The sequence below is a fragment of the Trachypithecus francoisi genome, unplaced genomic scaffold (genome assembly GCF_009764315.1).
Source record: "Trachypithecus francoisi isolate TF-2019V2 unplaced genomic scaffold, Tfra_2.0 Lachesis_group4, whole genome shotgun sequence".
In the NCBI taxonomy this organism is placed as follows: Eukaryota; Metazoa; Chordata; class Mammalia; order Primates; family Cercopithecidae; genus Trachypithecus; species Trachypithecus francoisi.
Window position 1 is genome coordinate 114,098,345 of NW_022681469.1, and position 16,077 is coordinate 114,114,421.

The 16,077-nt window shown below is 46.5% G+C and overlaps 1 protein-coding gene across 1 annotated transcript in view; it reads right to left on the bottom strand.

Moving 5' to 3' along the window:
- Positions 1 to 11,263: 11,263 nt before the first annotated feature.
- The window catches only part of KPNA7 (karyopherin subunit alpha 7), a 36,060-nt gene continuing 31,246 nt past the window's right edge, over positions 11,264 to 16,077 (bottom strand). Inside the window, exons 9-10 of the mRNA XM_033193021.1 lie at positions 15,786 to 15,932; positions 11,264 to 11,404 (exon numbers count right to left, since the gene is read on the bottom strand). Coding sequence (XP_033048912.1) covers positions 11,318 to 11,404; positions 15,786 to 15,932 — 234 coding nt within the window. The 3' untranslated portion in view covers positions 11,264 to 11,317. The remainder of the gene's footprint in view (positions 11,405 to 15,785; positions 15,933 to 16,077) is intronic.

A 16,077-nucleotide genomic window follows, 5' to 3' on the forward strand; every position in this document is an offset into this window, starting at 1 on the left:
CAGTCCATGTTTCAGGAAAAAACAGCAGATAAGTTACACAGTGTGCATGGCTAACCAAGAGAATTGTAATTTTTTTTTTTTTTTTTTTTTTTTTTTTTGTTGAGACGGAGTTTTCCTCTTGTGGCCCAGGCTGGAGTGCAGTGGTGCAATCTTAGCTCACTGCAACCTCCGCTTCCCGGATTCAAGTGATTCGCCAGCCTTGCCTCCTGAGTAATGGGAATTACAGGCATGTGCCACCATGCCCAGCTAATTTTGTACTTTTAGCAGAGACGGGGTCTCATTATGTTGGCCAGGCTGGTCTTGAACTCCCGACCTCAGGTGATCCACCTGCCTTGGCCTCCCAAAGTGCTGGGATTACAGGCATGAGCCACCATGCCCAGCTGAGAATTGTGTTATTCGAGGTACATGACCATTTCTGGGCAAATGCAAAAGGTCAAAGTTGTTCCAGTTCAGTGTTCACACCATAAGCCAACCTACAGCCATTCACGCCTTCCTTCCTCTCTGTTGCCTTGCCAGTCATCCCAACTCCCCGAGTCTAAGCACATGGGCACCCAGCCAGAAGGTGACTAACACCATCTCTTTGCACCCAGACCATGTACAAAAGGCAAATTGCTCCTTTTTTTAAACCTTGCTAGGCAAGTCGGTATTAGTATCTTCAAACTACAAAGGCTCCTTTGTCACGCAATTTTAGCAAAGAAGAGTTAACTGAGAGAGAAGGAAAAAAAGAAGTTGACAGTATTTTGAGTCAACAAGGTTAGATCACTTGGACAACAGTGACTAAGCTCAACAGGGCTTCCAGCTTTTTTAATTAAAATTTTTTTTTTCTCAAAGACGAATCTTTGTAAACCGCCTCACCTTTCTGCCTCCCTTCAACTACACTCTACGAATAGGGGGAAAAATGCTTTAAGATATTGAAAAAGAATCCGTATTCCAATCAGATTCTTTAAAAAAGTATATGTAAGGCTGAGCGAGGTGGCTCATGTCTGTAATCCCGACACTTTGGGAAGCCAAGGCAGGCAGATCACCTGAGGTCGGGAGTTCAAGACCAACCTGATCAACATGGAGAAACCCTACCTCTACTAAAAATACAAAAATTAGCCGGGTGTGGTGGCGCACTCCTGTAATCCCAGCTACTTGGGAAACTGAGGCAGGAGGATCACTTGAACCTGGGAGGTGGAGGTTGCGACGAGCTGAGATCACGCCATTGCATTCCAGCCTGAGCAACAAGAGCAAAACTCCACCTCAGAAAGAAAAAAGTGTATGTAAATTCAAACTAGAAAAGCAATGCAAACAAAAATTATTGTGTTGAGGTCATAGGACCATTTTTTCTGTTGTTAAATGTGTAATATATTTATACATATAATATACATATATTATATACGCATTATAAATATATGAGCTGTGTATCATATTTTTTGAGACAGGGTCTCACTTTGTTGCCCAGGCTGGAGTGCAGTGGTGCAATTGTAGCTCACTGTAACCTTGAACTCCTTGGTTCAAGTGATCCTTCCACCTCAGCCTCCTGAGTAGCTAGGGCTACAGATCCTCACCACCACACCCAGCTAATGTTTTATTTTTATAGAGATGGGGTAATGCTGTGTTGCCCAGGCTGGTCTTGAACTCATGGCCTCAAGTGATTCTCCCACCTCAGCCTCCCAAAGTGCTGAGATTATAGGTATAAGGCACCATGCCAGGCCTAATGTGTATTTTATATATAACTAATATTACCTATTTAACATTATTAATGTAAAAATTCCAATGTTATACACTGTCTCTATTTTGACAGAATGGAACTTAACAGATCTTTTGGATTTAAATATTGTCTTGAGTTATGGTATCATTTTCTGCTCCTCATGGACATCACTTAAGATCCTTCCGTTTCAAGCAACAGGAACCCACTCTGGCTACTTAAAAATAATTCCTTGAAAGAGTATGGGAGAGCGCCTAAGACCAGAAAGGAGGCCTGGAGAGGCAGGATGCAGGCAGCCACTGGAAATGTCCATGGCAGGGCTTGCCACAGGAGTCATCAAAGACACACGAGCTATTTCTTCTGTCCCCAGCCACTGGGTTTAAGATTCAAAGTCTCAGACCAGGTGCGGTGGCTCATGCCTGTAATCCCAGCACTTTGGGAGGCCAAGGCAGGAGGATCTCCTGACGTCAGGAGTCTCGAGACCAGCCTGGTCAACATGGCAAAACCCTGTCTGCTAAAAATACAAAAATTAGCCAGGTATGGTAGTACGTGCCTGTTGTCCCAGTTACTAGGGAAGCTGAGCATAGTGGCGTGTGCCTGTAATCCCAGCTACTCAGGAGGATGAGGCAGGAGGATCACTTGAGCCTGGGAGGCAGAGGTTGCAGTGAGCCAAGATCATGCCACTGAACTCCAGCCTGGGCGACAGAATGAGACTTTGCCTCAAAAAATAAAAATAAAATAAGATCTGCAGCTCTGATTATTGGGATCACTTGTTGGAATGGCCAGGTTCCTGTGTGGTCACCCAGCAGATGTCCACCAATGACAGGCCCCGCTCACAGCCACTGTACTCCAGCTTGGGCGACAGAACGAGGCCTTGTCTAAAAAGAAAGTCTCAGAGAAAGAACATGCTTGGCAAAGATTTGCCACCTAGGGTATCCTGAGTTGATGAGGAAAGAGGGTACAAAGTGGAGTCTCCCAGGTGCCCCCATCTCCATGTGGGATGGCACAGCCCCTCAAGGAGTACCCCCACCCCCAGCATAGCCCTCAGCAGTGGACAGATAATCACTGTAGGAGGAGATGAAGATACTAATTGCAGGCCCCAACGTCCATTCAATCATAGACCTGCTCTCATCACTAAATGAGAAGTTGGTGCAGATGGACTGTCTTCCAGCAGTATTTTAGACGAACACCCAAACACCTTTTCTCTTCATTTATCAAAGGCCACCAAAGACCTGCTTTGGGCATGTGCTGGTGTGACAGTTTTGAGCCATAATTTAGCTTAATCTCTACACTCAACTTGTGCAAATCAAGCCCAATCCCTTTGAGGCAGGGTCTTGCTATGTTGTCCAGGCTGGACTTGAACTCCTGGGCTCAAGGGATCCTCCAGCTTCAGCTTCCCAGGTAACTGGGTGATAGGGTTTGGATTTGTGTCTCCGACCAAATCTCATGTCAAACAGTAATCCCCAGTGTTGGAGGTGGGGCCTGGTAGGTGGTGATTGGATCATGGAGGCAGATTGCCCCCTTGCTTTTCTTGTCATAGTGGGTTCTCATGAGATCTGGTTATTTAAAAGTGTGTAGCACCTCTCTCTTCTCTCTCTTCCTTCTGCTCTGGCCATGTAAGACATGCCTGCCTCCCCTTCACCTTCTGCCATGATTGAAAATTTCCTAAGGCCTCCCCAGCCGTGCTTCCTGTGCAGTCTGCAGAATGATGAGCCAATTAAACATCTTTTCTTTATAAACCACCCAGACTCAGGTATTTATTTATAGCAATGCCAAAATAGACTAATACACTGGGGTTACAGGTACACATCAGCACGCCCAGTTTAATCCCTTTCAACATCTCATATCCATGACCACACTGCCTAGCACCTACTATGTTTCTAGATCCTTTACATCCCAGTTACTTTTGAGATGGTATCACCCAGGCTGCAGTGCAGTGGCGCCATCTTGGCTCACTGCAACCTCTGCCCCCATGTTCAAGCAATTCTCCTGCATCAGTCTCCTGAGTAGCTGGGATTACAGGTGTGCACCACCATGCTCGGCTAATTTTTGTATTTTTAGTAGAAACTGGGTGTCACCATGTTGGTCAGGCTGGTCTCGAGCTCCTGACCTTAGGTGATCCACCCGCCTCGGGCTTCCAAAGTGCTGGGATTACAGGCGTGAGCCACCGTGCCTGGACTTTCTATTTTTATTTTATTTTTTGAGACAGTTTCGCCCTGTTGCCCAGGTTGGAATGCAATGGCACAATCTCGGCTCACTGCAACCTCTACCTCCCAGGTTCAAGTGATTCTCCTACCTCAGCCTCCCAAGTAGCTGGGATTACAGGCACGTGCCACCATGCCCAGTTAATTTTTTGTATCTTTAGTAGATGGGGTTTCACCATGTCAGCCAGGCTGGTCTTAAACTCCTGACCTCCTGATCCGCCCACCTCAGCCTCCCAAAGTGCTGGGATTACAGGCGTGAGCCACCATGCCCAGTCTAGTTACTCCCCTTCTGACTATCGCCCACACAGCTTTTTCTGAAGAACGTTCTGTATTCACAGGTGTTATATGAAAAGTGAAGGGGACCAAAAGTCACTTGTGTTTGGGAGATTCTAGTTAAATCCGGTGGGACGAAGCTCTTTGTCTGACCAAGACTGCAGGAATGCCACTGCAGACAACCCCTCTCCTGCAAGACATGTGTTCCCAGTATTTGCTTTCTGCCCAGTGACACATAGGAAAACGTCTAACTTTAGAGTTTTGTTAGACATGGAATTGTGAGAAAGAAATATGAGTCTGGGCATGGTGGCTCATGCCTGTAATCCCAGCATTTTGGGAGGCTGAGGCTGGAAGATTGCTTGAGATCAGGAGTTCAAGACCAGCCTGGGTAACATAGCAAGACCCCCATCTCTACAAAAAGTAAAACAAAATTAGCCTGGTATGGTAGCATGCACCTGTGGTCCCAGCTACTCTGGAGTCTGAGGCGGAAGGATCGCTCGAGCCCAGGAGGTCAAGGATGCGGTGAGTTGTGATTGCACCACTGTACTCTAGCCCGGGCAGCAGAGCGAGACCCTATCTCTAAAAGAATAAGAAGGCATGAACAGTGAGTGTCATAGCAGCTTGTCCTTTGAAGCAGGAACAAACCAGGAGCTCTGCAGGCTGTGGCACCAACACACTTCCATCTCATCTGATCCTCCTCTTCTCAGCCTATGATGGTTCCAACAGTCTAACTGCTTCTTCAGCTTCCACTTCAGCTGCCCACAGCAGTCAGAGAGAGACCCTGCTAAACTGTTAGGATCCGTCACCCCCTACTGCAAATGCTCCTGTGTTTTCCCATAGTTTTTTTTTTTGGTTTTGTTGTTTTTGAGATGGAGTCTTGCTCTGTCACCCAGGCTGGAAAGCAATGACATGATCTCAGCTCACTGCAACCTCTACCTCCCAAGTTCAAGCAATTCTCATGCCTCAGCCTTCCAAATAGCTGGAATTCAGGTACACACCATGACTCCCAGCTAAGTTTTGCACTTTGAGTAGAGACACGGTTTCACCATGTTGGCCAAATTGGTCTCAAACTCCTGGACTCAAGAGATCCACCTACCTCGGCCTCCCAAAGTGCTGGGATTTCAGGTATGAGCCACCATGCCTGGCCTCTCATCATATTTAAAATAAAAATCAAAGTCTACATCTTAGCTCACAGGGACCCCTGATGTGATGCTGTCAAACCTCAGCCTCTCATACCCCAACTCCACCTCACTCCAGCCACGGAGGCTGCTGCTCACACACCTGGAGCCAGCTCCCACCTGGGTGCCCTGGCCCCGCCGTCTCCTCTGCCTGGGATGCCTTTCCCAGGAATTTGCAGAGCTACCTTCACCTCCTTCAGGGCCAGCCTTGCCTTAGCACAGCGGTCCCCAACCCTTAGACCAGCCCGTAGCCTGATAGGAACCGGGCCACCCAGCAGGAGGTGAGTAGCAGGTGAGCGAAGCTGAGCTCTGCCTCCTGTCAGATCAGCTGTGGCATAAGATTCCCATAGGAGAGAGAACCCTATTGTGAACTGTGCATGCAAGGGATCTAGGTTGCATGCTCCTCAGAATTTTTCAGATAAGGTCAAAAAAAAAAAAAAAAAAAAAAGGCTGGAGTGTACTGGCGCAACCTTGGCTCACTGCAACCTCTACCTCCTGGGTTCAAGCAATTCTCCTGCCTCAGCCTCCTAAGTAGCTAGGATTACAAGCTCATGCCATCATGCCCAGCCTTTTTTTTTTTTTTTTTTTTTTTTTTTTGCATTTTTAGTAGAGACAGGGTTTCATCATGTTGGCCAGGCTGGTCTGGAATTCCTGACCTCAGGTGATCCGCCCACCTTGGCCTCCCAAAGTGCTAGGATTCCAGTTATGAGCCCAGCCTCTTTATGAGAATCTAATGCCTGATGATCTGTCCCTCTCTCCCATCACCCCCAGACGGGACCATCTAGTTGCAGGAAAACAAGCTCAGGCTCCTACTGATCCTATATGATGGTGATAGAATTGTTTCATTATGTATTACAATGTAATAAAGTATACAATAAATGGAATGTCTTGAATTATCCCCAAACCATTCTTTCCCCGGCAGCTGTCTGTGGAAAAATTGCCTTCCACAAAACCAGTCCGTGGTGTCCAAAATCTCAGCTGCCCGAGTAGCTGGAATTACAGGCATGCACCAACATGCCTGGCTACTTTTTGTATTTTTAGTAGAGATGGGGTTTCACCATGTTGGCCAGGCTGGTCTCAAACTCCTGACCTCAAGTGGTCTGCCCAACTCGGCCTCCCAAAGTGTTGGGATTACAGGTGTGAACCACCACACCTGGCCAAGGTCAGGTTGTTCAGTAAGCAAAATACTCATTTTTCTCAGTTTTGCTCCCTCAGATGCTGTCTTCCCCAAGTCTAAGACACTCTTGTCATGTTCTCTTATTCTGCTTTTTCTTCCTGGAACTTGTCTCACCTTACATTGGTTTATTGTCTGTCTCCCAAACTAGAATCTAAACCTCTTGAGGGCAGGAACTTCATCTGCTTTAGCATTTGCCTCTCAAATGCCCCTGAGAAGCTGGTTAAACACATTGATACTTAGGTCCTACCCCCCAGAGTCTGTTTGAGGGGCCAGAATTCTGCATTTTTGCCATGTTCTTGGATGGTTCTCAGACAAGTGGCCATAGCCAGCACTCTGAGGGATGTGGGAATAGGGGGTTAGTATCCCTAACAGAGCAAAACCCTCCCTCCCCCACCCACACACAAAACATGTGCTTTCAGACCAGCAGGGTAAATCCTGGCCCTGCTCTTACTTCGTGTTGTTACCGCTCTGGGACTTTAAAAAAAAAAAAAAAAGAGGTAGGATCTGGTTCTGTCACCCAGGCTGGGGTACAGTGGCAGGATTGTGGCTCACAGCCACCTCAACCTCCTGGGCTCAAGTGATCCTCCCGCCTCAGGCTCCCAAGTAGCTAGAACCACAGGTGTGCACCACCCCATCCAGCTAATTTTTAAAATTTTTTGTAGAGATGGGATCCTGCTATGATGCCTAGGCTGGTTTCAAACCCCTGGCCTCAAGTGATTCTTCCACTTCGGCCTCCTGAGTAGCTGGGACCACAGGCGCACACCACCAGTCCCGGCTGTGTTTCCTTATCTTTGACATGGATGCACCGCCACCTACTTCAAAGAACTTTAAAGCATATCTAGCCCTTGACATTAGTTTGCTTCCCATCCTGAACTCTCCATTAATGGAACCGCGGTAGCTCACACCTGTAATCGCAGCACTTTTGGAGGCCAAGGTGGGCGGATCACAAGGTCAAGAGATTGAGACCATCCTGGCCAACATGGTGAGACCGCATCTCTACCAAAAATACAAAAATTACCTGGCCATGGTGGCACACGCCTATAATCCCAGCTACCCGGGAGGCGGAGGTTGCAGTGAGCTGAGATCACGCCACTGCACTCCAGCCTGGGTGAAAGAACAAGACTTTGTCTCAAAAAAAAAAAAAAAAGTTGGGATCACTTGTTGGAATGACCGGGTTCCTGTGCGGTCACCCAGCAAATGTTCACCAATGACAAGCCCCGCTCACGGCTCCAATCAGCCCCAGGACCTTTCTATTATAAGCAGAGATCCAAGGACACCAGACATCTGATGGAAGCCTTTGCCATGGGCACACCAAACCAACAGACACTCCCCAAGAATCAATGCACAAACAAAGCTAGGTGAATAGCACAGAGATAGGATCTCGCATTAATGAAGGAGGCGGCTTGAAAAAGGAAACCTATGTAAACAGTGTCTCCAATTAAGTGACTGCAGAAATGAAAAGCCTGGAAGAAAGCCCCAGAAAGTAAAAAATAAAGATGGAAAATAGAGAATGGGACAAGAAAATGAGAGAATCAGTTTCAGTGGGAAAAAAAAAAATGGTGGTGGCAGGGGAGATAATTCTATTTTTTCTCTTTTTCTTTTTAGAGATGGGGTCTCACTATGTTGCCCAGGCTGGTCTCAAACTCCTGGACTCAAGGGATCCTCCCACCTCAGCCTCCCAAAGTGCTGGAATTATAGGCGTGAGCCACTGTTCCAAGCTCTTGATTTTAAAAAATTAAAGGACATAATTCTAGACTGCAAGGCTCATATTTGGTTGTACAGAAAATAAGTTTCTATTCAGGACAGCACATTTAATACTGGAGACACAACCTACAAACTTCAGTCAGTGGAGTTGAGACAGGGGAAGAGAGTCATGTACAAAATAATTGGCGATCAGAGTAGAAGACTTTGAACCCAACACTGAAAACTAGAATATAATGATCGATGCTTGCAACATTCCGAAGGTCATAGTTTCAGTCTAGAACACTCTCTGCAGCTGGATTATCAACCAGGAGTCAAAATAAAGTACATGTTTTCAAGGTTGGGTGCAGTGGCTCACACCCTGTAATCCCATGGAGGTCAGGAGTTCGAGACCAGCCTGTTCAACATGGTGAAAACCCATCTCTACTTTAAAAAAAAAAAAAAAAAATTACAAAAATTAGCTGGGCATGTTGGCGGGTGCCTGTAATTCCAGCTAATCAGGAGGCTGAGGCAGTAGAATCACTTGCACCCAGGAGGTGGAGGTTCCAGTGAGCCAAGATCATGCCACTGCGCTCCAGTCTGGATAACAGAGCAAGACTCTGTCTCAAAAATAATAAAAAATCAAGTACATATTTTTGGACGAGCAATGTCTGAAATTTAACCTCCCATGCACCCTCTCTCCAAAAAGACATGCATATTAAAAGCCAGTGGGTCTCAGTGGCTCACGCCTGTAATCCCAGCACTATTGAGAAGCCAAGGCAGGAGGATCGCTTGATCCCAGGAATTCAAGGTCAGCTTTCCTGTTTCCTGGATCCCATGCCTACCTCATGCCATCACTTATTTTGGAGACAGGGTCTCACTTCGTAGCCCAGGCTGGTGTGCAGTGGCGCCATCATAGCTCACTGCAGCCTTGAACTTCCTGGCTCAAGCAATCCTCTTGCCTTAGGCTTCCCAAAGCCAAATTAATTAAAATTTTAAAGCCAAATTAATTAAACAATTAGCTGAGCATAGTGGCACACACCTGTAGACCCAGCTACTCAGAAGGCTGAGGCAGGAGGATTGCTTTAGCAAGGCTACCCTGAGCTGAGCTGTGATGGTGCCACTGCACTCCAGTCTGGGCAACAGAGTGAGACCTTGTCCCTAAAGGGGAAAACAAGAGCAGGCAGGCATGAGATCCTGGAAACAGGGAAATTGACCCGGGAAAAGTGAATGGAGCCCCCAGGATGATGGTAAAAGCTGATCTCGGAACAACAGATGTGTACCAGAGGATGGGGGCAACTATTTCAGGCTAGAGCATGACAGAGAGCTCTCCAGTGGGTGTGGATGACAAGCATGTTGGTAGATTACTGATGTATTACATTCAGCAGGAGGTTGACACTTGTAGCAAAGAATTTGATAGGAGGTAAGCCCAAGGTAAAACAAAGCGTACGAGCGAAGGTGTGGATTAATGCTAAGGAAAACATACTTCTGAATATAATTCACATCATTATGATAAAACCTGGACATCAAGCTAACAAAAATTAGGTATCTATGATGGGAAGACAGGGAGGGTATAAAAAATGGCTACCTCTTTTGTAAATTTGAGCATCATCTTCAAATGTAGCAGAAGCATGATGTTTAGAATTATGAAAGCATAGACTAAACAGACCAAAGGGTAGAAAGTTCTGGCCTCTGGGGATAGGGTGGAGCTGGCATGGGTCCTCCCTTATTTTAAATATCTATAGCTCTGTAAAATGTACATTGTATCAAAGTTTAAGTTATGAAAACTAAGTATACAAGTCATGGTTCAAATATAAAATGTAGGCCAGGTGCAGTGGCTCATGCCTGTAATCCCAGCACTTGGGGAAGCCAGAGAGAGACGATGGCTTAAGGCCAGCAATTTGAGACTAATCTGGACAACATAGTAAGACCCCATCTCTACAAAATTCTTTAGAAGGTTACCTGCATATGGTTGTGTTGTCCTGAAATATAGAAACACACACACACACACTCAACTCTCTCCCTTTCTAGGAAGAATAAGAGAGATTGAATTTCTAGAGAAAATTATCTTAGAGCTTGTCAGTGTCAGGATATTAATTGCCAGAGGAAAGAAGGCCAGTAACACTGTCCCTGCAGCACCAAGAACCAATGATATTGTATCTGCAAGTCCAAGTCTGTGTAGCGGCCGGGCATGGTGGCTCTTGCCTGTAGTCCCAGCACTTTGGGAGGCTGAGATGGGTGGACCACCTGAGGTCATGAGTATGAGACCAGCCTGGTCAACATGGTAAAATGCTGTCTCTACCAAAAATATAAAAATTAGCCCGGCATGGTGGCAGGCACCGATAGTCCCAGCTATTTGGCAGGAGAAGCAGGAAAATCACTGGAACCTGGGAGACGGAGTTTGCAGTGAGTCTAGATCATACCATTGCACTCCAGCCTGGGTGACAAGAGCAAAACTCCATCTCAAAAAAAAAAAAGGAGAAAAAGAAAAACAAAGTCTGTCCAGATAGCTATAAGACCATTCTACTCTGTCTTGAAGGTTTTACTTTAAGATCTTTTAAAAGGCAATTACTAAACAAATGTTCTTTATTTTTTATTTTGAGATAGAGTTTCACTCTTGTTGCCCAGGCTGGAGTACAATGGCTCGATCTCAGTTCACGGCAACCTCCGCCCTCCTGGGTTCAAGCAATTCTCCTGCCTCAGCCTCCCAAATAGCTGGAATTACAGGCATGCGTCACCACACCTGGCTAATTTTTTGTATTTTTAGCAGAGACAGAGTTTCACCATAGTGGCCAGGCTGGTCTCGAACTCCTGACCTCAGATAATCCACCCGCCTTGGCCTCCCAAAGTGCTGGGATTACAGGTGTGAGCCACCACGCCCAGCCTAAACAAACAAACATTCTTAGGAAATGACTTCCACATGGTTTTAAGAAGCAAGGGGTTTATCTGAAGTTCAGATAGAGAAAGGTGAAAGTGTTGAACATTTTATTAATGTCAAGTTTTAAAAGCTTCATATTTGGGTTACACTTGGGTTACACTAAGATAGAGGACTGCCGCTTCTTAAGGAAGTTATCCTTTAGCGTTGGGTTGTTGGCTTAGGAGTTACGGAGCTTGGCTATTTTTTTGCTAAGCATTCATAATCTATAAATTCATAATCTTGGTCTAGGACTTGGCTCAGTAAAGTTAGGCTCTCATCTTCTTCCTTCAGGAGAGAACAGACACTGTTATAACCTCCAGGATTCTCAGCACATTATCACTGCACATTTGGCAAAATGCACCTTGTAACCAAATCGACCCTCTTTAACCATGTTTAAAGCAGGTAGCTCAGTAGCAATTAAGTACATTCACACTGTTGTGCAATCATCACCACCACCCACCTCTGGAACTTTTTCATCTTGCACAATTGAAGCTTTGTACCTATTACATCAGGAGTCCCCAACCACCGCCCCCTCCCTGGTCCATGGCCTATTAGGAACTGGGCCACACAGCAGAAGGTGAGCAGCAGACCAGCACGTGAAGCTTCCTCTGTATTTACAGCCGCTCCCCATCACTCACATTACCACCTGAGCTCTGCCTCCTGTCAGATCAGTGGCAGCATTAGATTCTCATAGCAGCACAAACCCTACTGTGAACTGCACATGCCAGGGAACCAGGTTACACGCTCCTTATGAGAATCTAATGCCTGATGATCTGTCACTGTCTCCTGTCACCCCCAGATGGGACTGTCTACCTGCAGGAAAAAAGCTCAGGGCTCCCACTGATTCTGCATGATGATGAGCTGTATAATTATTTCATTATACATTACCATGTAATAATAATATAAAGTACACAATAAATGTAATGCTCTTGAATCATCCCAGAACTATCCCCTAACTCCCCAGTCTGTGGAAAATTTGTCTTTTATAAAAACTGGTCCCTGCCGGGCATAGTGGCTCACGCCTGTAATCCCAGCACTTTGGGAGGCCGAGGTGGGTGGATCATGAGGTCAGGCGATCGAGACCATCCTGGCTAACATGGTGAAACCCTGTACTAAAAATACAAAAAATTAGCCTGGTGTGGTGGCGGCGGGTGCCTGTGGTCCCAGCTACTCGGGAGGCTGAGGCAGGAGAATGTCATGAACCTGGGAGGCGGGGCTTGTAGTGAGCCAAGATCATGCCACTGTACTCCAGCCTGGGTGACTGAGCGAGACTCCATCTCAAAATAAACAAACAAAACTGGTCCCTACTGTCAAAAAGGTTGGGATCACTGTATTAAATCACTCCTCATTCCCTCCTTCATCCAGCACCTGGCAAACACCATTCTACTTTGTTTCTATGAATTTGATGACTCTAGATACCACATCTAAGTGGAATCATGTAATATTTGTCCTTTTGTAAGTAGGTTGTTTTTAAATGCAGTTTTGATAGACATAGAACACCGTCCTAACAATGAGTAAGCAAATGATGGGTATAGCTACTACTTCTAGTCCAGAAATCTTTACCCTGGAATTCTTGGATAAGCCCCAGGGATCGAACCCCCATTAAAAGATAAGTCTCTTTTTATTTATTTATTTATTTGGGATGGCATCTCACTCTGTCACCCAGGCTGGAGTGCGGTGGCATGATCGCAGCTCACTGCAACCTCTGCTTTCCAGGTTCAAGTGATTCTCCCGCCTCAGCCTCCTGAGTAGCTGGGATTATGGGTACCTGTCACCACACCCAGCTAATTTTTGTATTTTTAGTAGACACGGGGTTTTGCCATGTTGGCCAGGCTGGTCTCAAACTCCTGATCTCAGGTGATCCACCTACCTCGGCCTCCCAAAGTGCTGGGATTACAGGTGTGAGCCATTGCACCCAGCTGAGCTTATTTATGAGGTTTTCATAGGAACCATTAACCTGGAAAATGCTTATCACCATTATCACCATTCTGGGTCTGGTCTCCTTTAAGAACTTTTTTTTATTTTTTAAGACAGTCTCAGCCAGACACGGTGGCTCACGCTTGTAATCCCAGCACTTTGGGAGGCCGAGGCGGGCAGATCACGAGGTCAGGAGATCGAGACTATCCTGGCTAACATGGTGAAACCTCATCTCTGCTAAAAATACAAAAATTAGCCTGGCATGGTGGCAGCGGGTGCCTGTGGTCCCAGCTACTTGGGAGGCTGAGGCAGGAGAATGTCATAAACCCGGGAGGTGGAGCTTGCAGTGAGCTGACATTGCACCACTGCACTCCAGCCTGGGTGACAGAGCAAGACTCCGTCTCAAAAAAAAAAAAAAAAAAAAAGTCTCACGCTGTTGCCCAGGTTGGAGTGCAGTGGCACAATCTCAGCTCAAGCAATCCTCCCACTGCAGCCTCCCGAGTAACTGGGATTACAGGCACATGCCATTATGCCTGGCTAATTTTTGTATTTCTTGTGGATATGGGGTCTTGCTATTTTGCCCAGGCTGGTCTCAGAGCTCCTAGGCTCAAGCAATCCACGCGCCTTAGCCTCCCAAAGTGCTGCAATTACAGGCGTGAGCTACCACACCTGGCTTGAGAGTTTTTTTTTTTCTTCCCGGAGATGGAGTTTTGCTGTGTTGCCCAGGCTGGAATACAGTGGCACCATCCTGGCTCACTGCAATCTCTGTTCTGGGGTTCAAGTGATTCTCCTGCCTCAGCCTCCTGAGTAGCTGGGATTATAGGCACAAACCACTACACCCAGCTAATTTTGTATGTTTAGTAGATACAGGGTTTCGCCATGTATCTACTAACCTCGAGGGAGGCCTGCCTCGGCCTCCCAAAGTGCTGGGATTACAGACGTGAGCCACTGCTCCCAGCAGAGAGTATCTTCTTGGTCCCAAATCAAGATTAACTGCCCCAGCTAACCACACCATCCACCTGGTCGTATTGATTGTATGGTCCTTTATTTTGCTGATAAGTCACCTTTGACACCTAAGAGAAGTGTCACTCTGTAAACTCCTAGCCCCATGTTGATCTGGTCATGAAAGAAATGTGAGGTTGCCTTCCTCATATGAAAAATTTCTGATATAAGTGCAAATCAAACCACAATGAGATACCACTTTATACCCATGAGGATAGCAATTACCGAAACACCCAGAAAATAACAAGTGTTGGCAAGGGTGTGGAGAAATTGGAATCCTCATGCATTGTTGGTAGGGATGTGAAATGGCACATCTACTGTGGAAAACAGCATGGTAGTTCTTCAAAAATTCAAAATGGAATTACCATATAATCTAGCAATTCAACTCTGGGTATATACTCCAAAGAACTGGGCCAGGTGTGGTGGCACACACCTGTAATCCCAGCACTTTGGGAGGCCAAGACAGGTGGCTTGCTTGAGCTCAGGAGTTTTAGACCAACCTAGACACTATGAAGAAACCCCATCTCTATTTAAAAAATACAAAAGTTAGCTGCTGGCATGGTGGTGCATGCCTGTAGTCCCAGCTACTTGGGAGGCTTAGGTAGGAGGATTGCTTGAGTCCAGGGAAGTCAAGGCTACAGTGAGCAATCATTGCTGCCACTGCCTTCTAGCCTGGGTGACAGAGCGGGGCCCTGTCTTAAAAAAAAAAAAAAAAAAAAATTGGAAGCAGGGATTCTAACAGGCTTACACACCCACGTTCATAGCTGCGTATTCACCATAGCCAAATGGTAGAAGAAACGCACATGTCCATTGACAGGTAAATGAATAAATACAATGCAGCATATATATATTCAATAGAGTATTATTCAGCCTTAAAAAGGAAAGCAATCCTGACATGCTACAACACGGATGAACCTTGAAGACCGTATGCCAAGTGGAAATACATCAGTCACACAAGGACAAATACTGTACAATTCCACTCATGAGGTCCCTAGAATAGTCAAATTCATAGAGACAGAAAGCAAAATGATGGTTACTGAAAGGGCTAAGGGAAAGGTGTGTTGGGGACTTTGTAGTTAACGGGTAGGGAGTTTCAGTTTGAGAAGATAAAAACTGTTGTGGAGATGGGCCGGGCGTAGTGGCTCACGCCTGTGATCCCAGCACATTGGGATTACACCGAGGTGGGTGGATCACTTGAAGCCAGGAGTTTGAGACCAGCCTGGCTAACATAGGGAAACCCTGTCTCTACTAAAGATTAGCTGGGCATGGTGGTACATCTCTCTAATCCCAGCCACTCAGGTCGCGGAGGCTCAAGAATCAACTGAATCTGGGAGGCAGAAGTTGCAGTGAGCCGAGATGGCGCCTCTGCCCTCCCACCAGGGCAACAGAGTGAAACCATCTCAATAAACAAGTAAATAAATAAAAAGTCACTTTAGCATCAAATCCTCTCCCCTGCCATACCTCTGCCAAAAAGGAGACCAGTAAAGTGAAGTTTTAAGCCAGAGGCAGTGGGACAAGCTCCTAAGGAATTAGAATAGCTTCCAGGCACCAAGAAGCCACTACTCAAAGATGACCTGATACAGCAGGGGTAGGGGAGACACATTAACTTCAGAGGATGTGGCAGGAGAGAAGCCCCCCTGCCCAGTCACCTGCCACACGCAACAGCCCAGGCCCCAGCAGGGTCACCCGCTGCAGAGGTGCCCCACCAGGACCCCTGGACACTCCTTCGCACTCCTAAGTCACTTACCTCACCAAAGTGCTTCTCGATGATGTTCAAAGCCACCCGGCTAATTTGACGGTTCTCATGCAGTTGTAAAGCCTCAATTCTATCAATCCCACCAAGTTCTTCTATCAGAAGACACAGGTTTTCCTTCTCAGACAGTTTCTCTGCCGCCTGTGACCAAATATAAGGGGACATAAGACCCCCAGCAGGAGCCCTTGGGGGGCGGGACCTCTGCCAGTCCTCAAGGGAGCTGCCCCCAGTGGAAGCAGAACAAAGGCTACCATTCCTGAATGGATAGTTGCAATTTCACTCTTCC